The sequence below is a fragment of the Leptidea sinapis genome, chromosome 16 (genome assembly GCF_905404315.1).
Source record: "Leptidea sinapis chromosome 16, ilLepSina1.1, whole genome shotgun sequence".
NCBI lineage: Eukaryota > Metazoa > Arthropoda > Insecta > Lepidoptera > Pieridae > Leptidea > Leptidea sinapis.
The window spans coordinates 7,017,208-7,041,120 of record NC_066280.1 but is presented as its reverse complement, the minus strand read 5'-3'; the positions used below and the strand labels follow the sequence as shown (position 1 = coordinate 7,041,120).

At 32.9% G+C, this 23,913-nt stretch overlaps 2 protein-coding genes across 5 annotated transcripts in view; one reads left to right on the top strand and one right to left on the bottom strand.

Moving 5' to 3' along the window:
- LOC126968704 (CUGBP Elav-like family member 4) overlaps window positions 1-23,913 on the top strand; it is a 737,944-nt gene that overhangs the window by 272,854 nt on the left and 441,177 nt on the right. The window lies entirely within an intron of this gene.
- Window positions 14,470-23,308, bottom strand: LOC126968738 (parkin coregulated gene protein homolog). The gene is made up of 4 exons (XM_050813847.1): window positions 22,853-23,308; window positions 21,487-21,658; window positions 16,995-17,144; window positions 14,470-14,863 (listed from the first exon to the last, which is right to left on the bottom strand). The coding sequence occupies exons 1-4, from the start codon at window positions 23,141-23,143 to the stop codon at window positions 14,703-14,705; spliced, it is 774 nt and encodes a 257-aa protein (XP_050669804.1). The 5' UTR covers window positions 23,144-23,308; the 3' UTR covers window positions 14,470-14,702.

The following is a 23,913-nucleotide window of genomic DNA, read 5'->3' as shown; positions in this document are numbered from 1 at the left end:
GGGCGGCGGTGATCACTTAACACCAGGTGACCCGTTGTCCTCCTATTCCATAAAAAAATTTCAATATCACAAGTCCTTCCGGACATACAAAAATTTAGAAAAGCAAGTCTCAAGATCTTATCCGCTCTAATAAACGAATAAATAAGTTTCCACGTCAGAGCAAATGAAAGTTTAACTTGAGAAATATGAGCGTCGTGAAGGAATCTCTAACAAGGTAGAGTGGAGCGTGAATCATTATTGTGCCAAGTGAACTGTGCCTGCAGCAATTATTGTGTTAACAAACATTTGATTCACTGCTCAATTCTAACATTTATTGGGTGGACCATACTAATGATTTATGATATGAATAAAACTCACAAAGAAGTAAAGTAATTTTGTGGTTTCTTCAAACAAGACAAATCTTATAACTATATTTACAATACTATGACTACATATACTTAAAACTATCATTACGTGGAAGAGTACCAAGAATACTGGAAGCATTTCCGCGTTGGATAGCTAGGCTGATCCGTTGTCCGAGATAGCTGCCAGTGCTTGGGTTTTGCAGTAGCCTTATTGAGGCGCAAAAACATTCTCCGCGCCTCTGTGCCCCACGGGCCATGTGTCTACACCAAACGGCACAAAGATGTACGACTCACTGAGACCAACATATTTGCGAAGCTTGCCGTCTTCGGCAGCCGAAGCAGCAGCCCCAGCACCAAGTGACGTAACTTGGACATGGGAAGAAGCCAGAGTGTCGACGCAAGTCGCATCCCACACCAGCGCCCTTCCCCATGCCCAAGCCACCAGCGTCATTCCATCAGGACGCTTGCCATCGCGGCGGTGGCATTTGGCTCTAAAACAACAGTATATTAAGAGCGGCAAATGCCCCGCGGATGACTTCATTAATGCTGGCGTTACGACTGATACGGCCTGCCAATTTTAGGCAGGATAACCCGTGACGCCCAAGAGCATCTACCTGAACGCCACATCTACATTGAGTAAAGTTAAATTAATATTTAAATAATATCCATATACTTCTCAATAGAGCTACTGGAAACCCAAGCGCTGGCAGCTATTTCGGTCAACGCCTGGATACTTGGTAAACTTCCTCATTTTGATAGTTTTTATTTCATATAACCATATTAAGGTAATGTAAATACAGCCCTTAGTATTATAATATACCAGTGGGAGGCTCCTTTGGACAGGATGCCGGCTAGATTATGGGTACCACAACGGCGCCTATTTGTGCCGTAAAACAGTAATGTGTCAGCATTATTGTGTTTCATATTAAATTACTGGGCAAATGAGACTAAGACATTATATTCAAATACTTTTATTAAAAACTAAAACAGGATGTGATATACAGAAGGAAGAAATACTTATAGAAAGTCAAAAACTACCAACCATTCCAAATGGAGTGCCTCAGACCTGAGAAGAATGGGCGTAACAAACTCAGCGGGCTTTTTTTTCATCAAAAAATATGTTTACAAAGTAATATTGCACTATTAAACTTATTCTTTAATAGCCTGAGGGCGGGCGCTCCATTCCCAATCTGTGGAATCATTAAGAAAGTCATTTCTGTTATAGCTATATATATATACCTTTTCCACATAAATGATTTTTAGCAATTCTTTTGAATATCATAATGCTTTTTTTAACATTTTCTGGGATCTTGTTGTAAAAGCATATACATCGCCCTATAACAAGTTTATGTTTGTTCCTCGTGTTAACATTTTGATTGTCACAGTTTCTAGCAAATTCCTCAATGTGCTTATGAACATAATATAGAACATTATCAAGAATATATTGAGAAGCAACAATAAAATGTTTATTTCATTAAAATTTTTCTGAATAATTCTTTAGGACCTAGGTTATAAATTTCCTATAAAAAATTGTTTTTCCTTATTTTTTTAACACACTGTATATCAAGAACAGGATAAGAACATAAGATAATAAAGAAGACAGTGGTAGTTGTAGATGGTAACACTGAATGCTTATATCTAACGATCTGGAAAACAGGTGCATCATTCTCATACATTCAGAGGTTACAAGAAACTTATGTATCTATTTTATTCTCGCAGCTGAGTGAATACAGTCTCCCTTTCCTTCATAATTTATTAATATTGCAAAACTTGTATCATATTACATAAACTAATGTTATAAATTATATATTTTCTTATGCTTTCGTGAAAGAATCTCATTATTGATATTCTCGATAGGATTGATTTAAGAATTAGCAGTAAGTTTCACTGCAACTGAAAATTTAGAAAGTCAATTCTGATAAATTAGTGGAATAGCTTTTGCTTGTTTGGTGTCTTAATTAATGGTAAAACCTTCACCAGAAGAATTAGAAATGTTTTATACCTAATTTTTATAATATTGCTTTATAAGCTTACGTAGATTAACGTAAATTTAATATTCAGTTATGCTACATCACTAAACAGCGTGTGATACTTACGTAAAGATTGGGGTATACCGTCCTAGTAACTAAAAAAAATGTTAAGCTATAAACTAATGTTATATAATAAACACAATCCCAACTAATGAATCTGTGAAGCCTCCAACAATTTTTTTGATAACAAAGAAAACTAGCAGCTGTAAGATTGACGCCTTACATTATAATATAATATTATTATGCTATCTGATATCTGGTGATATTAGTTAAGAAATTGAAAATCAATGACCAGAAAACGGAGACAAGCAAGAAACCACAACAGATTTGATAAAATCTATAAATTTAAAAGATACAAACGCAGGCTGCAATAAAACTTCCAACAATTACGAGTGTTGCCAAGTTAAAAGCACTAATTTCATTTAATCTCTATTATCTGGCCAAAAGTAAGGGCTGCCCAACCTTGCATGTTGCCAGTAATCCAAATTAAAAGCTTCAAGTTGTAATGCGGCTTTTGTGCTGTTTTCCTGTTTCTTCTTATCTAAACAAAATTTGTCTAGGCGACACTTTGAAATAGTCTAGGCTTAACCACAGTTACACCGTTAAAGTCATTGATTTATAAAACAATGTATACAAGAAGAATCCTGACATGAATAAAATTTAATATCAGACTTTTATAAGTTTTTGTCACATCACTTTTAACCATTAGAATACCATAATATAATTAATTATACTATAATACATTTTAATATAAATCTTGAAATAATTAAGAATTTATAGTATAAAATAAGAAAGCTAGATAACCAAATATAACATAAATGTTAATATATTATTTTGAGTTGTAGAGAATAAAAAGTGAATGTCTTGTAACATACGTAGTTCAGAATATTACAGTTTATATTCGTGTGTTGATGTTAAAGTCAACACGTGTTCAATTGTTTGGTTGTTCATGTTGCATGTTCACAGCAGCATAGACTCACTTCTACCTCTATACCATAAACCTTAAATGGTTTTTGTCAATATTATTAAAGTAAATAACCGCGAAAGTGATTAAATTAAAAAAAAAATACCATTTACTAAAGAAGACTATAGCAACCGTCTACTCCAAAGGGCTGCTGCAAACCAGTGTTGTGTTGGTGTCTTCTGTACTGAGTCAGGTCCATTTATCAGAGAATCAAGCGTACACAGTTAATTATTATTATTTAAATTTTTATAATATTTGTTACTTTATTTAATTTAGTATTTTATGATTTTAATGAATATTGTAAATGGTTGTGTTGTGTGTTTTTTGTTGCTAATAAAGTGTTTTCTATTATATTTCTACTCCACTATTCAAACATAATTGTAAACTCGTGTTTTTATTACACTTCGGTGTGATAGACGGCCAGTTTAAGTGGCAGGTACCCAGACGCCTGCAGGCACGATTTATTTAAGTCGGTGCATTTGCCTTTATTGCCGCTTGTTACACCGGAACCCATGTTTTTGTACGTAAAAGAGAATTTCAATTTATATATTGCGCTTTAATTTATCACTCCTAGAGTAAAAGTCTTCTGTGGAAGGAGATAGTTCCTAATTTATTAAATAGTTAAATGTAGTATTTGTTATCAGACAGGTGTATATAACTACAAGCCAATTTCCACCGTTTAATTTCCTAGATGGTTGGATTTTCGGTTCACTTTCAGCTATTGCAATGGATAGATATCTTTAGACTTTTACTTATCTATAGACTTCAACTTACTAGAGAAATTATATTTCAAAGGTCACTTTGAAATTTCGTGGCCGTAGAATCATGTCAGCCCACTTTTATAGTTTTTGGGAAGATATTTTGCCACAAATCCTTTAGTGTTTTATTTTTGTAATAAATGACGTACGAGCCTGTGGGTCAACGAATGGTTATATGTGACTGCCGCCAATACTCTTTCGCAACACGAGAAGTATCAGAGGAGCATTGCTGACCTTTAAGGGGGGCTTACACGCTTTTTTTAAATTAGTCCAAACGTATAAAAACTGGAAAACATGGCGCAATAAAGTTCGTTCGAGAGTGTGGTTGTTTATGGAAGAATTCCTTGAGAGCCTCACTGTGTGGTGATTTTTTCGTTTATGGCACTTGGTGCAATGGAATTCGCTGGGTAGATTCAGGTCGATATAGTTACATTCAACATTTTTATTGTGTGTTAAATACTCTTCTTACATTTAAATTACTTACTTTATATGAACAGTATAAATTTATCAACACAATTTGCTTTAAGTGTAAAGATGAAATAAAATAAATTGAAATAGCACATTAATTAAAAATATATCAAGATATTGTAACACTTATCTGAGCATTTCAAAAATATATAATTAAGATCAGAACATACCCCATAGTAATTAATAATAAAAATATTATAATCTGCGGTAAAGTGAAAAAGAAAATTTTAATATGATTTTTATTGAAATAATTAAACGTGTGAGAATTTTAACAGTTAAAAATAATATTTGAGAATGAATTTTCCAAATCAGATTATTTTTATTCATCTTAATATCGTAATACAATAAAATGCACACGAAGTATTTATTAATTATAAGAAGCAACAAATTTATTCAAATTCATATTATTATTACTGCAGAGGTTTAACAATAATATTAGCTCTCGAGCATATGTTCGGGTAATGGGCATACATTAGTTAAGTTATTAGAGCATCTCATTACCATTCAAACTCTCTCCTATTAACATGTATTTGCCTTAAAGTTACTTTTGATAAAACATAAAATATTATTATATCTTCGAAACCCTAAAGAAAAGTTTGAAAATTTAAAAAAAGAGATTTCTCAACTTAATATAACTTATAATCGTTAGTAATCATTTTTTAAACATTGTTCGGTCATATTTTTGCCATCTAGTTAAAGATTTTGACATATTATATTATATTCATAATGTCATAAATGTCAATAATGTCAGAATAAATTTTTTAACTAAAGATTAAAAACACTTTTTCACAATATTTTATGGGTGTTTTCATAATTATTGTAGAATTCCTGAAGGACACACCGTGATGCAACATTAATGAAAATCACGCTCTAATGTGAAAAAAAAAAATGGGCGCTTGGAAATTTTACATAGAAAAAAAAACTTAATTAAATAAAAATACTTTCGTTTTACAATTAATATCTAAGTGCAACATGCTATACCAATATAATTTCTTCCTAAATTAGTAATTATCTTAAATTCTTTAAGGTGCTCATCACAAAACAATAAGTTTTTTTTCTAGATGTATTATATATTTTATTAGATTATTTTATTTATTCTATTATTATTATTATTTTATTAATTATATATTTGCTCTAGATCTCGACACTAAACTATGCGAAACATAGCGGCACTAGGCCGCTACTTCACGCCGGTATTCTATGCGAATTCTTTATTTATTCTCTGGTAATTAGCCCGGACGAGTCTGGCCGATTGTGCTGACGTCATAAGACGGCAGCATGACTCTCCTAGTTCTAAAAAGCCCTTAGTCGCCTCTTACGACAACCTTGGGCCCGGAACTCCCCTATTCTTTTACCGTCCCGGGAAACCACAGGACAAATTTTTATTTATTTTGCACGTGATGGGAACCAGGTGAAACACCCATGGACATCCGTAACACCAGATGCGTTGTCGGCCATTAAGTTGGGAGTATGCTATTAGCCCAATAATTCGGTGCACACCATACAACTATATTATGGGATACCTAATAGTGATAATCCATAATTATTTGATCGAAAATGATTGCCTCCTTGGTGTAATGTAGTTTTATGTTTTATTATTTCAATTAAATTGAAAATCTTCGAATTAAGTTTCATCCTCTTCCAAATGAAACGTAAATCATACTTAAAACACAAAAGAAAGGAAGCTCTAAAAGAAAACAGACGAGCTAAGTCACAAAATGCACAAAACTATCTCCAGTTCCATACAATAAACGCTGGCAGAAAAATTGCAACGATTAATATTACAGGGAGGACTGTAATGCCATATTTTTCATCATTATGTGCTCATTAAAAGGAAGGCAATCGGATCGAGAAAAAAGGGAGGTAGACGGAAATGTTTTATTTCGTCTACAGGTTTGAATCGACTTATTATTGGGTTATGTATAATTGAAAATATGTTGTGTAGTGGTGAGATCGTTCTGGAAGTCGCTTTGAACTGAAACGTTTTCAAAAGATGATGCACTTGAAACACATTACATAAACCACTATCATACATGTACAAATCGTCACAATAGATCGTTGTGAATTCGATTTTTAATTAAGCCATTTGATTAGACACCGAACTAAATGTTAAAAATTAGAACCAGTAGACATATGTTTTTATTACTCTTTTGACTGTTATAAGACATTAAAGCAGTCGCCAATAAGAAGCTTTAAAAATAAAAACCCTAATTAAAACGCTCTAAAATGAATATGTTTTGTTTTCTTTTTTAAATTTTAGTGTTTACTGGCACTACGACAGTTACCCAGGTAGATGCTGAAAATCAGCGCTGCACTCAGTATTGGTTTACAGCACAAGCTGAGCATCGGCCTTTTCTTTTGCCACACAACATATTTAGTTAAGTTAGGATTAGGAATATATTATTAAGTATTTAGATTGTATTTTTATGTGTGTAGTATCGAATAAATTTTTCTTATTCTTAATCTAAAACATTCTTAAGGGTTCCTTCTTATATTTACTAATTCTAATACTTAAATCTACGTTTTTATATTATGAAATAAAAATTTCATTTAGAAATAAATAATTGAATGAGGCGTTATTTTGTGGAAATCCATAATAATCCAAATATTATTAGTTTTGCTTTAGTGTTAACTGTACTTGTGTTTGCAACTTAGTGGAAGTAACACTCAAGAAAAACTCCTAATATTTGAATTAAAAATAAACATCAATAAACTGCAAATTGTTTAGTTTGAATCAACAAGCCTCGTTAACGTTACCATTCAACAAATTATTCATTTTTCACGTTAGTTAATTAACAGTAAATCAAAATTTAATTTCAAGACAGACTCAAACCGGTAAATATTTCATTACGTTATGATTTTTTCATAATATCACTTAATAAACGAAGCACTCCATTTAATTGAATTGCAGTGATCAATTTTCCATCAACTCGGGCAACATTAATGCAAGGTTTTTATTATGAGTACGATTGTTGGACAAGTGATTTAAATAAGTTGAGTTATTTTCAGTATTAAAAATATTTTAAGTGCAATTATATAAATCCATTACATAGTATTAAATAAAATAATAACATTAGGTTATTAAGTGGGCCTTACAATATTTAGGCTTTTGTATTATTTAATTATCTTCATTTTGTTTTTTTAATTTACTTATTTAATTATTCGAAAATTTTAGAACAAAATAACAACACAATGGATGTTAAATCGTAATTTCCAGCAGAACAATGAAAGTTAGTAACATTTCAAATAGTTACGCGTCTCACTCTTCACGAAAATTACCGTCTTGATTGCTCGCAAGATAAATTATATGAAACGGACGACTCTTTGATGATGCTCGATTGTACTGGAAGAGATCTCATTTTTGATAAGAGACATTATTACTTATATTAGTTTTTAAAGAACAATACCTATTCTAAATTTAAGTCTTTATATTTTTAATACAAATTTGTTATTTCACTCGGTGTCTCTTGAAATGAAATTTTACATTGATAAGTTGTAGCTTACCTATATAGATATAGATGTAAGAAGTCTTTAGCGTGAGTAACTCTGTGATATCAGTATAATTAACAATTTAAAATTAAAGTAAACATTTTCACTGATCACTAAAATACACTAGTACTTGCATCTTTGCTATAGTTGTCGCTCTGAATATTCACTTTATCGCTCAATGACCCAACCGATCAAATACGCCTCTATATATGCAAGTAAGTATTAGTCTCGAATGTTCTCGAACAATCTAGGTAGTAGCAAGAAAAAATCAAAAGCTGTTATGTAACAACTTTATCAACAAAATAGCAAGGCAAGTTTGAGATTCGTTTATACCTCCTGATTGGAACCCACTGGTACCTCAGATAGATCAGATTTTATAACTCTCGCGAGGTGTCGAAGTCGAATCTACTTCGAACGATTGATATACCCTTTTGTATTTTTATGATTTATTTACTTTTTTAATTTACTGAAGTAAGTAAACACGTTTGAGTATTTTTATTTATGTAAAATAAATTTGTATAGATTTTTTAATTTTAATTTAAAATGGTTGAGCTGTAATTTTATTATTAGATAATAATTTTGCGTGGGGCAATAAGTTTCTTGCTAATTGATGGAATACAAAGAGGCTGCTCTTTTATCAAGTTTATATTTGTTTGGGATTATAAAATAAGTATACTACTTATATATCGGAGTCATATCCAGTCTCCCTATATCTCTGTGGCGGTTATAAATGTTGGCCGTCTAAAAAGGTGTCGGTCCCACCCAAGAAGCGTCTGCGAGTCGCTGATAAATGTACTCCTAAGATGGCTGAGCCTCAATTTGTATTAATATTTATACCATGGCTGAGTTACGAGCGTGGCACGGTGTCGCATACTACGAAACCTTTCATTACAGACCAGGTCTTTTGTTATATTATCATCACGGTCGGTTTAGCTATTTGCATCTGATCAATGACGTTCTGTACATACATCTAATATCAGGATATGTGAGGCAAAAATGACTGTATCCTACTTACAAATACTTTTGGTACAAGGTAGCTTTGTAATTGATTAATTTGGAACGGTTGAAGATGTAAAAGAGATAATCGATTTTCCGCGTCCATAAATGATTTTGATATTTTTCATGTGAAAAGTGTGACACTCAGTGACAAGTCCGAAAAAAAAAACTAACCGCACATTTCTGACTGTAAATAATAATATGTTGTTGATATTCATACAAACTATTTCTTCTTTTTATTATATCTATTATTTTTAATAATTTGCTTCAAATCCCTGTCAAAATTATAGGTCGAACTTTATTTTGTATTGAATTTAATGTCTTCCAATGAGAGTGGTGTATGCACCAGTAACTGGCATTCATACCAGATTATGTACCTATAAGACCATAATTATTTTAATGTTTTGTATGCAATGCTGTTGGTGTGTCGGTAAATAAATAAATAACGATATATTTAAAAAATTTAGTGTAACTTATTTCTATGAAAATCAAACAATTTCAAAGCGTCTCTACAACTCATATCTGAGATCGCATAAATAATACCAATATTACAAATTCTAGATCAAGTTATGCTTGTAATAAAACTAGCGATATCCGAGGCAGCTCTTTGATGTCACATAACTCTCGAGCGACTTATATTGCAGAGGTGAAGAGTTTTATGATATAGCCGTTATGAGACGGTCTATCATAGATTTACTTAAAGATTATATTAGTTTCTCAAATTAGGCTCGTATCTGATAAATCAAATAATAGTTTAAACGATTTAAATAACTAGTATATGTTGCATTTATGAGTTATAACAGTGTAAACGATTGTCGTTTAGAAATCAATTGGGCTACAGAAGAGGGCTTATCGAGCTATTTATCACATAATTCCTAAATAATCATAAAGAGAAAAATTTATGAAATAAACATTTAAACTGTTGCATCTCAATATATTTATTCTTGATAATGTTAAGTATTTACATAAGCACATTAAGGAATTTGCTAGAGACTGCGAAAATTAAAATGTTTGCACCAGGAACAAACATAAACTTATACTGCCTACTACTTGACATGATCCCAGATAATGTACAAAACAAAAATGCATTATGAAATTCAAATTCAAATATTTTTATTCAAAATAGGATTTTAAATCACTTATTGAACGTCAAAAACTACCACCCATTCAAAAGAGACTGCCTCAGACCTGAGAAGAATGGGCGCAAGAAACTCAGCGAAAAAATTTTTTTTTTAATAATATGGATTACAATGTGATATCGTACAATAAACATTTATAATTAAAGAGCCTGAGGGTGTTCGCTTTATTCCCAGTCCGTGGTGTCATTAAGAAAATATTTTATGCTATAGTAACCATTCCCACACAAACATTTTTTAACAATTGTTTTAAATTTCGAAACACATTTGTTTTGTACATTTTCTGGGATCATATTGTTCTACAATATGATCCCAGAAAATGCCTATACATCGCCCAATAAAAGACTTACTAACTCGACCCAACCGAGTAGTAGGCATAACAAGTTTATCTTTGTTCCTCGTGTTAACATTATGAATGTACAGAACATTATCAAAAATGTATTGAGAAGCAACAATCAAAATGTTTATTTCTTTAAGTTTTTCTGTTAATGATTATTTAGGACCTAGGTCATAAATCGCGCGAATAGCCCTCTTCTGCAGCACAAAGATTATATTAATATCGGCCGCACTGTCCCATAACAATATACCATAGGACATAATACTATGAAAATAACTAAAGTATACTAGTCGCGCCGTATCTATATCAGTTAACCGTCTAATTTTCTTAACCGCATATGCTGCAGAACTAAGCCTATTCGCCAATCCTTCAATATGGGGGCCCCACTGCAATTTGGAATCAAGAGTAATGCCAAGAAATGCAGCGGATTCCACTGGCTTTACCACCTCTCCATTTAATAAAATATTCGCATCTATATTTTTGACATGTGGCGCGGTAAATTTAATATATTTGGTTTTATGATTATTTAACAATAAGTTATTGGCACTAAACCAGTACACGATGTCAGATAGAGCATTGTTTACTTCGTCATATAAAACTTGGCTTCGTTTCACTTTGAATATAAGTGAAGTGTCATCCGCAAACAATACCACCTTGTGTTTTTTTTTTCTACAATTTTTATATTATATACTCAAAAAAATTGTTAATTTGTAAAAGAAATGTTTGTGTGATAAACATTACTATAACATAATCTATTTTCTTAATGATTCCGAAGACTGGGAATGGAGCGAACGCCCTCCGCTTTATAATTACAAATTTTAATGAACGATATTGCATATATTGTAATGAAATTAAAAAAAAACCGGTGAGCTTCTTGCGCTAGTTATTCTCAGGTCTGAGGATACATTATAAATTATGATAATGCATACTATTTTGAATGGGTATTTGATGTTCAATAAGTGATTTTAAATCCTATTTAAAAATATTAGAATTGGAATTTAAATCTGAGCTGTCAGTCACACAATGTTTATAAACTCTGTTTCACAGCAAACTTTTTATTTTTGATGTTTGTTTGTTTATTTTAAGAATAAAAACAGTGTGATTAATTAGTCTCAAACAAAAGAAAATATCAACATTCTTGTATCGAAAACTGATTTATATCACAAAAACATCCGGGGTTAGTATTAGATATTTACTTATATTATTTTCCTTATAATATAATTATTTAGTTATAAATAATTCGTATCACATTTATTAAGTGACTAGCCAATACAAAAAGACTCGTTAAATCTTGATATTGAATATAATTCATTATCCAAGTCACAGTCGAGATATAATAATTGGTTTAGTTGGCGAGCAATATCAATGTATCTATACAAACTAAAACTTGTGATGCAAATCACATGCATAGTTCGCGCTGCACCTGGTCCGAAATTGCTTTGACTGTGTCCAAATATTGACTTGCTCCCTGAGGTGAGGATGTGATCATAACACGATAGACTCACTGTTGCCGCTCTGTGTAAACTACACGTATTACGTCATGTTTGTGAATAAATTATTTACAAAGTCTGACAACGATTAGTCTATGAGCTTAAGGCAGATTTAAGCTTCGTTCTTGATTGACTGACACTTACGCTATGGCATGTAGAGTTCGAAATATAGCCCAATGTAGTAAATGAAAAACCTTATAAAGTATCACTCCATAATTTTGCATGATTACTCTTGTCAAATCCTACCTAAGTGCCTAATATAATATCATACTTTTATCCAACAAGGTTCTCACAAACATTTTAAAATTCTAAAATTCCATTTAGTTTAAACAATTTCCTTATTAAAAATTGTTGATGATCATATCTTGAATATTTCAGTGCATGTTGTATCAGATACAAAGACAAATATGTTTAATAAGGATTCCGAATTACTGTTCATCATTCCAAATATCACAAGTAGAATTTGTGGAGTGGAAGTTGCATTTAAAAATACCTGGATATCCTCGATTATGGAAGTCAAACATAATTAAATTGGTTTTGATAATATGTTTTTTAAGATTTTTTATGATTTTTGATTATCACTGCAGCCTGTACTATCTTGTTACACCAAAGGGATCATAAGAGCTATGCAGACATAATATAGTGTCGAATTAAGGTAGATATGAAATCAAAAAACAGTCCACGGTTCTACCGTCACCGACGATTCAAAAGGAAGATACAATTTTGCATAAATAAAAAACAACATGGAATAAGTAATTTTTTTGTCTGGTAATGATAATAACTTATAACTTTCCGATTTACTTTCAAATAAATTAAAGAACGTTATGACTGAGATTATTTAGCAAAAAACCCAAATAAAAATTTAATATATAAATTCTATGAATACACAATGTAAACAAAGTGCAAAGCAGTTTCTCAATATAATATAAATATAGATATTTGTTAAACAAGAAGGTAAAACTAACCCTCTACTGAACGAAGAGTTGCTGACATCCGATACTTCTGCGGACTTAGTTATTCCTAGTTTGTTTTCAATTATTTTGTTGTACAAGTTTATAGTTTAGTTTATAAATACTGACAGGGATATGATAAGATGTGAAATTTTTGATGTCTAATGAAATATTTAATGAATATACAAGATTTACAAAGACTTTTTAATTGTCTCAAGTTCCGAGTAATGAGAAAGGTAATAATATTAATAACGCCTTATTATTTCATCTTTATATCTTTAATATGTGAACTTTCAGATGTTGTTATGCAATGTGAGTTAATATTTTTCTTAATTTCTACATTTTATTTGTACAGGTTACTTATTTGTATGAGCTATTTTTGGATATGAACCCCTCCTCGGTTGAAGGCCAATAATATGCCAGTCTTTCCCGGCTATAACTACTATTTCATCAGCCTACCTTCTTTTCGGCCTGCCTACTCGTCGTTTTTCTATAGGTCCCTTCCTCCACGTAGCTCTGAGTATCCACCTGCTGTCTTTATAGCGAGTTCATTACCAGCCCATTGCCCTTTCAATTTAAGGGCAATTTCATGAGGGCGTCAGTTACCTTGGTTTCTTATCTAATATCTTCACTTTTGACTTTGTGTATTTTAGTTATATTTAATATGCTTCGCTCCAAGGCTCTTTGTCCTTGTCGATTGCAAAGCATATAACATAAACGTATTAAATACAATTTTTTCAAATTCATCGAGTAGTCTTCTTTTATTTTCTTTGTATGAACAAAATTTCTACCAGAGTATTATTGTTCTTAGTCCAATTTCGTTATTTGTTACGTTAAATGATACTTGCTTACTCAGTTAGGTGTATCTGTTAACATATAATCTATTTTGTTTTTTTTTTACTTTGACAGGTAATTTGATGCTGTTTGTCATTATTTTGATTTTGGAAGCGTTCATTTCTTATCCTACTTTCAAGCTTTCTTGATAATGCTGTGCACATTTCACATATATCTTTTGATGTTTCAGACTGAATGTCTATATGATAACCTGAGATGTTTTAAATAGCGGTAATAGATTTTTAGTCCTCTAGCTTTCCAGTCTATGTTTTGAAATATGTGAAGGCATATATTAGAAATAACATAGCAATAAATAAATAGCTTAGGTGACAGGGGGTCACCCTGTCTCACTCCTCTTTCAATGTATATTGCTTCACTTCTCGATTCCAGTCGAACATAACTTGTATAATTGCTTTAAATATGTAATATGATATTATACTTTCCGTTGATGTTCAAACTGCTTTGTCACTTTCACATAGAGCTGTGGCTTATGCTATAGAATGCTTTGGTATATACGATAAAACTAAATACAGAGGTTTTTAAAATTTTTCATACTTTTCAACAATTTGTTATAATGCATGTATATGATCAATCGTACTAAATCTAAAACGGAAGTCTGCTTATTCCATTGAGAAAATTAGTGATTAAATATATTGTAAAACAAAACAACAAATTTCACTACATAAAATTTATTCATAAACTTAACAGTTCAATAAAAAGCTAACAAAAATAAAAACAAATAAAATTACAAGAGTACTGTTGCTGAGATTATACAATCATTTCTTGGAAACCAAACCTCTTAATTTTAAATATTCCCAACATTAATTTAAAAAGCCCAGTCCCAACAAAACGATAAATTTTTAGTCTATATCTCCGCACCGTGTAACTAAACTAAAACTATCTAAACTAATTAAGAACACATGACTCATAAGTTGGTATCATGTATTTGATGTTGATGAAGGCGTCTGGACCTCCATATCTCTCGAGAATCTGGAGAGTTTCTTCGATCATATCAGCAACATTTCCACCCTCGGAAGACGACTGGTCAATACCAGAGCCTACGTTACCTAAAATACATCCACATATTAAATATTTCGTAAGTCTATTTGATCAAAAATATATGAGTGGTAATTATGTACCAATGGTACAAACTCTATCACATCATGTCTCACACACAATAAACAAAAGCATTAAAGCAATATGGAATCAAAATGTAATACAATTGATAATGAAATAAGATTGAAAAATAATTATAAAAATTGGAAGTTCATTATTGCACTTGTCTCACCGCTGGCGATGAAGGTGAACTGATTACAAAAAAAATCTAGAGACAAGTGAGCGAGTAGATAGAGACGAGTGTGGTTCTGATAGTTTTGCCGCTGAGCTATAGCCAGTGTACGAGCGCGGTTGGCGATTACTCGCACTGTAGTATAAAATGACCGCTGGGAGAAGCCAAGCTTCTCGCTTACTCACTCAGCGAGTATAATTTTTGATACCCTAGTCGGTGAGGATGTGTGTCTTACATTAACCCAGAATCTACATCTGTTGTACACTAGTTGAGCGAGAAATAGTTGATAGTCACTTTCTCACCAGAAGTGTGACAACTGCCTATAATATTACTATAAACAGCCGGCTCAATTCTCTACTCAGGTAGTCGTAGCCACTTAGATCAATGTAGCCACGTTCAGCTACGCTCCTACGCTGCTACAGGCACACAATTCGGCAACAATGCGGTCGGGCGTGAACCGCAGTGGCGTTATGTCGCCCGACGCCTCACAGACATGCCAGATATTCGCGCCTCACGCCTTTACCCCGACAACGTAATTAATCTACTTGAGCCGACTCTATTAAACTGCAAACAATATCATACACGTGACAATTTGCCGCGCCGCATGATTTATTGACGTGTTATATTCGACACTGAGCAAATTGAAAACAGCCATTTTGATAGTGTCTTTTCAATGTGAAAGTGGTATAGTATAAATTATTAATGACTAGCTGACCCAGCAGACGTTGTTCTGTATAATAAAATAAATAAAATAATGTTTTTTTTTATGAATTTGTAAATACCATAACATCAAGAATTATTTCGTAAAATCATTTGAAAATATTAATTCAATTAGTTTTCTGAACGACGGGGAACACATCAAAGGAAAAATTTAAATGTTTATATAAATTTTTTTTTTTTGGAATTTTCATATTTATTCACCTTTTAAAACTTCCCTGGACTTCCACAAATTATTCACGACCAAAATAAGCAAAATCGGCCCCGCCGTTCTCGAATTTTAGCGAGACTAACGAACAGCAATTCATTTTTATATATATAGATTATTGTGCTATATTTAGTATTGCCCTTAAATATTTGTTAATACAAAAATTATTTTGGATAATAAAAGCTTAATTTTCACGACATGTTCATATTTTAAGGGAATCTTAGGTAAATGAAAATAAAGGACGTTTTTGTCTGTTTCTTGAATAAATTGAAACAACTGTTAATCCATTGTTTCTTAAAGATATAAATAAGTAAACCATGCAACCTTTTTTATCTCTTATTCGACACATGCAAATAACTCAAAAAACTTTATTTCATCTTTGCCACATTAAGAAAAAAGTTACTAACTGGGCAAGCTTTGCTCGCCTATAGTTCAAGTATTAGAAAGATTTAAAAATAAAAATGTGAAGATTGACACATTTAATTCTACCTTCGCACGACACACCATGAATTAGGATATCATCCCAACCATCTGGATCTGGCGGTCCTCTAGAGTGCGATTTTCAAGGAGCTTTCTTCAACTTACTACAAAGCTGTGGAATGAGCTTCCTTGTGCGGACTTCTCGGGTTGATACGACATGGGTACCTCAAATAAAGCGCGTACACCTTCCTTAAAGGCCGGCAACGCTTTGTGACTCCTCTGGTGTTGCAAGAGAATGTGGGCGGCGGTGATTACTTAACACCATAAGACCCATACGCTCGTTGGTCCTCCTTTTTCCTAAAAAAACACATAATATTTATAACATATTCCTTTGTATTTTCTTAAAAATAAAAGAATGTCGTATATATTGTTTACTTTTGGGTCAGCACTAATAATATAATTACAAAACGTATATCATATAAAGGTTGTTATTGCTTAGTATTCTACGTATTCATTAATCAAAATGCTATACATAATATGAAGTTATAATACAATGAATACTTACGACTTCTATCTTTGAATAGGTTGAGGGTTGGCAATATTTGCCTGTAGTAGGGAACGAGTGCTTCGCCCACTCGGTCGCACCCCGTTACAAGCATTTGTATACAGGTGAGAGCGTGGCACAACACAGACGGGCGCTTTGTTGCGAGTGCATCTGTGTGAAAATACCTTAATGAGAAACCAGTAATACATTATATCATTGGTATATAAGATATAGAGTGATCAATATATTTATTATACTTGCCGTTCCCGCCTGATTCGCTGGGCGAATTTTAAAAGGAAATAACTTAAAAATAAAACAAAATGTAGCCATAATAAATTTTGGATCAAATTGTGGTAGTTTCGTGTCGATACGATCAGTGGTTGAGGCGTAAAAGAGCCTCAAACAAGACCATTTTCATTATATATATATATATTTGCTATAATCATAAGTCTTTCTATTAAATAAGCAATTTACTAGAATAACTTGATTGTAAACATTTAGATTAGTAAAGCCAATTTATTAGAGCATTATTGGTATACATACCTTTAAATTCAATATTTTATTATTTTGAATTTCAATGGTACAAAACCCAAGAAAATTATATTTGATCTGCATAGAATGTCACATATCAAAATTTTCACAAGTCAACAGTCAGTCAAGGTTCCGTCTATAGTTAACTAGGTCTGTTGAGTCAACGCTACATGATTCATGAGTTAAAGAGCGTTCAGGTCTCAGTAGTTTGTGCATGTGCTCATTATAGCAATTAGTAATGCGAATTATCTGGATCAAAGCAACAAGACATGCGTATGCAAGAGTATAACAATATCGTCATACTGTGCGTAAGGTAAAATAATAATGTTGTCGAAATTTTACTTATATTATCAAAAACTGATGATACTGAAACCCTTCTACCAAGACTGATGATATGTGTCTAATTTAAACGTTGTTAGATTTAAGATCAAAATTATTTAAGTTATTGATAATCGAATTATTATGCATTTCTTTAAATAAAACAGCGTCATCTTAAGAACATGAAAACTTAATGAAGGTTTGGGTTAGTAATACGAAATAGAACTATTATTGTTCTAAGTTTCTTCGCACGACACGCCACAAGTTAGGATATCATCCCCACCATCTGGATGTGTGGCGGTCCTCCACAGTGCGGTTTTCAAGGAGCTTTCTCCCTCGTACTACAATGCTGTGGAATGAGCTTCCTTGTGCGGTGTTTCCGGGACGATACGACATCTTCAAAAAAAGCGCGTACACCTTCCTTAAAGGCCGGCAACGCTCTTGTGATTCCTCTGGTGTTGCAAGAGAATGTGGGCGGCGGTGATCACCCTACACCAGGTGACCCGTACGCTCGTTTGTCCTCCTATTCCATAAAAAAAAGTTTAAAAGGTAGCAACACTTACTTTAGTGTATCATTAAAGTATTATTCACTTAAAAAGATTCCATTACGAAAATAACAAGATTTAAACTTCAAAAAGTGAATGACGTACCGTTCAGGATTATTGAAAACCCAAAATTCCTATGATTATTGAAATCGTTTAATTTATGTAGTCAAGTAACCTATTGAACCAAAACAAAATAGTGCTTGCGTATGTACTATTTTTTATGGAATAGGAGGACAAACGAGCGTACGGGTCACCTGTTGTTAAGTGATCACCGCCGCCCACAATCTCCTGCAACACCAGAGGAATCACAGGAGCGGTGCCGGCCTTTAAGGAAGGTGAACGCGCTTTTTTTTTCTTTTGTTTAGAGAAAAAAATGCACCGCAGTAAAACACATAGAGCCGATGTAAGTTGTTTCCCATTGCTTTTATTAACCAAGAGTAAGCTTCTGTATGGCTTAGCTTGTGTTAACTTGATTTAAATATAAATTTGATTATCAGTCAGTCTAACGATAATCTAATCAATAGGATAAAAAGGAATTTTTCGCGTCGCCCGCACCTTTGAAATTCAACGAAAAATCGCATGGTATGGCTTCTCGCATATTTTGAATCTCACCGGCTCCTTTAAGAGGATTCTTAGTAATTTAAAAATTTCCATTAAAATCTCCAGGCAAAACAAAAGCTCCGTTATCACTAGATAACTCAATTTAAACAAGAGCAAGGCTCTACGCCGCGTTTCGTAACTCGATCCCCTCGAGATGGAGAGGCTGAGCGAACATCTAAAATAATCAAATTCCTTCTAATTCTCAGATTTTACATGTAATGCGATCGCTGAGCTACTTTGAATATTTTTCTTTTAACTAAGATTATGTATTAAATACGTTTGTTTAGAGCTTACCGGAGAAATCATCACATACTATAATTTAATAATATTTTAAAAACTTACAAGGCTCATATACTAATATTTTATCAACCTGAACATTATAAGAGTGAGAAAAGAGATACTCAAGGAGATTATTAGCACCTTGTTTCATACAGGAAAAGAACTTTGCTAAATACATTGCGAACTTACAGTTAATATTGATGATTCTGATTAAAATGATGAGATGGACGTTAAAAATACTTTTCTTTCATATCAAAACTTTAAAGGCAATAAAATAAATGATTACGTCAGATTTATTATATGTTATGGCGGCAAATGTGATCGGATGAATTAATCTTCTATTGTATCAAATATATCAGCACTAGTTTAAGGGGAATCACAAGCGAGTAATATCTTCCATACAAACAAACAATCATTATCAAAAATAATAAATACAAGTATTACATAATATGCAGAACAATCTGTCAGAGTCCGCTCTACAGTTACAGCCATCTTATGAGAGCCCTGACATTTTATTTAGTCGCGAATGTCTCGCTATCACACGGCGTGTCACTGTGTATTATGATACAGATATATTATATAACTAGTGGACCCAACAGACGTTGTCCTGTACACACGTCTTAAATTTGAAAAATCTGTCCAGCCGTTAGGAGGAGTTCACTAACATACACATGAGCAGGAGAATTATATTATATGGACGTAATTGAGAATCTAAACCAATCTCAAATTCACTGAAACAAACAAAGTCATCAAAATCGGTCCAGCCGTTTAGGAGGTAGTTTAATTGGAAATCTAAACCATTCTCGAATCCACCTGAAGACACACACCAATCTCAAATACACTGGAATACACAAAAATATCATCAAAATCGGTCTAGCCGTTTTGAAGGTAGTTCAATTGTGAATGTAAACCATTCTTGAATCCACCCGAAGACACACATCAATCTCAAATTCACTAGAACACACAAAAATCTCATCAAAATCGGTCCAACCGTTCAGGAGGTAGTTAAATTGTGAATCTAAACCATTCTCGAATTCACCTGCAGACACACAGAAAGTTTCAATAAAATCGGTTCAGCCGTCTAGGAGGAGTTCAGTGACATACACACGCACACAAGAATTACTGAATTTATGGGGAGTGACCATTGGATGCGAAATTTGTCAGTGGCCGGATTTAGCTTTGTGCAGATGATTCATGATTCTTAGATTTAATAAAATTATTTAAATCAAATCAAAATTCATTTACGTCAAAGAAAAGTTACTTATGAATGCCAAAAGATTAAAGATTGTAATCGATATATCGAGCGATGTTCGGTTTTACGGTCACTTGAACGGGAAGGCCAATTAGGCCTAGTATTAGTATTCAGTAAAGCGAGACATTACTATATGACTTCACTTCAAGCCACCACCGTCAACTATATAAGCTGCAACTTAGGCCAATCATGAAGTAATATTCTCATATATGGGAGAGCACTCCCCAGTACAACCTTCTGCCATTTGACTGCATACAACGAAGAATGGCTCGAGTAATCGACGATCAAATCATCTCCGATCGGCTTGATTCCTTGGCGTTGAGAAGAGATTGAGTTGCCACTGCATCTCCCACCACATATATCATTCGGCTAACTCAGAGGCGTTGTTAGCGTTGCCAGGAGCCGAATTCCAGCCGCATCATGACGTTTGGCATAACTACGAATTTTACAAGGTAGTTCTTGCCGCCCACAGCCACTTTTTGGAATCTATTATCTGCTGAAATTATACGGAACCGAAACGACTTCGGCAACTCCAAGCCAAAAATATAGTCCCAACTTAAAGGACGGCAACGCATCTCTTGATACCTGACGCTGTCAATGTCCATACGCGGTTGACTCATCACTTGTCATCACGTCAGTCTCTTGAGCATTTTCTCCATTTTATATAAATAAAAATTGTGACAAGAAACTCATTGCCACTCTTTTAAATCAACATTAACAGCCGCATCATTTTACAAATTGTTTTAATTGCAATCTATGTAAAGTGACACAACAAAGATATTCAAACGTGAAAACTAACACAAATAAGTTAAAAATAAATGTAAATTGTTTCATTAAAATAACTGTTGTACATGTGATAATAATGGATACACAATAAATAAATTAAGATGTTGTGCATAATTTGAATGTATAATTTTAATAATACATCGTTTATTTTAATATAGAAAATAATTGATTATAATACGCTAAGATAAGAAAATATACGTACTTTTAATTGGAATAATAAGTTGCGGGACAACTGGTAGCACTTTGTATGCCCCCTTCGTCACAAGGTCGTGAATGCCACGCTCGACTATGAAAGCAAAGGGATATGTCCCCTCAGCAAGACCGTCAAAGAACATCGGCAAATAATGATGGAAATCTAACTTCTCAATAGGAACCTGAAAATAAATCATAATATCGGTTTCAATTTTATAATACATCTTCAATAATATAATAATAGTTTATTCATTACTATTATTATTCTTTGAAGTTTCTGAACTGGTACTTATAGCAACGGTTACGTTATTACAACCTTCCAAAATTGGAAAGTTCATTAGAATTTTTCATATACACCAAAACCGAAAGTACTACGCCCTAACCAAGTTGTGACTCTCATTTGGTTTATTTTACATGGTCTTATAGCTTGTTTCAATAGCTTTCGTATACATTCACTCAAATCATCATAATTATCAGCAATCTACAATCTACAACAATCTACACGTAAAATAATGCGGATTGACAGACCACGCGCTAAATCTTGCCGTTCTAAAGCATACTGTGGCGCGGAGAGGTTGCCGATTTCGGAAGGTCAAATTTAAGATCTTTGTGCATACAGATTAATGTGCATAACCCCCATGCATTTTTTTAAAATCATATCAGGAATTAACTTACAAACTTAAAACGATATTTCATTAAGGGTAACAGGATATGCAATTGTAAATCACTATTTAGGGAACCGGTTATTATGTAACAGCAACTAGTAAAAAGTTCCGTCTTAAACTCAAAACACGTACGCGTGGCGGCAGCCAATTTGAAAGTTTTCTAACTTTAAATTTGATTTTCAAGAGTTATATATATGAAAACTACACAGTTATGATTTTAGAATTCTATATAACGTTTTCTATTTTAGTGTTTGTTTTGCTTTAATTTTTTCTATTTAATATTTGTATGCCGATTAATTTGCGAATCGTGCCGTACAAATACATTTAAAGAACTATATAACCATGAGTGATGCAAATAAATAAATTTTATTTAAATATCAAATGAATAAATTGAATTTAGACCTATTTAGCAATTACTTAATGCTAACCAATATTGTTTACTACAATAGAGTCATGGATGTTTATATGAATTTATGTACGTTTAAATAGTATTGTATTAAATATATCGTTGTATATATCTTGTACATAGCCTGTACTATACAGACTATGCCTAGTTTGGGGCAAGTTAATATTATGTGTTAGAGTGTGTCAATATTTAAATTCTCTAATATTTGATTCAAATAGTTTATTAGAGCAGTATTAATTAAGAGATAATATTATAATATTCCTGGGGTCTCTTTAATATATTTTTAATAAAAAGCCACTTGTTACCTTCCAAGACAGTTTCTTCCCACAGCTAGTGAACTCGATACACACAGGAAACTCGCCTCTCTGATAACAACTTCGGAACATAGTCGGCCTCTGCGGCAGAGGGTCGTAAACGCCACATTTCGGAGGTGGTATGACCTTCGTGTTCTTCTGCATAGCCTGGATGGTAAACGCTGGCACCAACCGTGGCTTCCTTGTCTTGAGTCCATATGGATAGTTTGGGCTCGGTTTTTTCAATGAACTTCTGAAATCTCTCCCGCAAACATCCGGCGTACAAACAGGCAGTAGGACCATTTTGGCGGTGAAGAATCAAAAACACATGATTCAGAAGCTCGTAAATCGGATAATATCTATCTAAAATGTTGACACGAGTAATAAAATAAGAAAGTAAATTTGCTCACGACTAGGCTTGGGTTCTGATTGTTTATTTTGCAACATGATCGGTTGCTTGGCAACCGGGCCCTATCGATTGATTGCCGACAGCGCCCCCATCCAACTCCCACTAGCCTACTTAAGGCGGGTGCACAATACAGATTTATACTTTCTACTACCTTTTAAGTGTTCTATAAACTACTAACATTTAAATTAGTAAGTTTCGTTTTTATATTAAATTCAAACAAATGAATATAAAATTGCAATTATAAGACAGACGTCAAATATATTGAGATTGTTTTTCCTTATTATAATGTGATAATGAGTCTTATATAAATTTTACTTTAGATTAAATATCAAACTAACAGTAGTAAGTTTGTTAGGGGCTATAATAATAGTATAACAACAAAAAACTTGTCATTTAAATGATGTCACATGAATTCACAGCCTAATGTCCGGGCCATGCCGCGAAATTATATTACCGTTGGTGAATTTTATTACATTTTAATATAAGGTATCTCACAGAATCCCAGGAAGGGAGGACTGCCACGAATTTTGATGGCTTCTGCTCCACATAGAGGCGTCCTTTGATAGCTTTTTTCATTGGAAATTTACGGCAGGTGAATAAATTGAGATAGATTTTTTATTAGTTGTCGAACTTTTTATGTTATGGTCAGACATTAGACGGATTC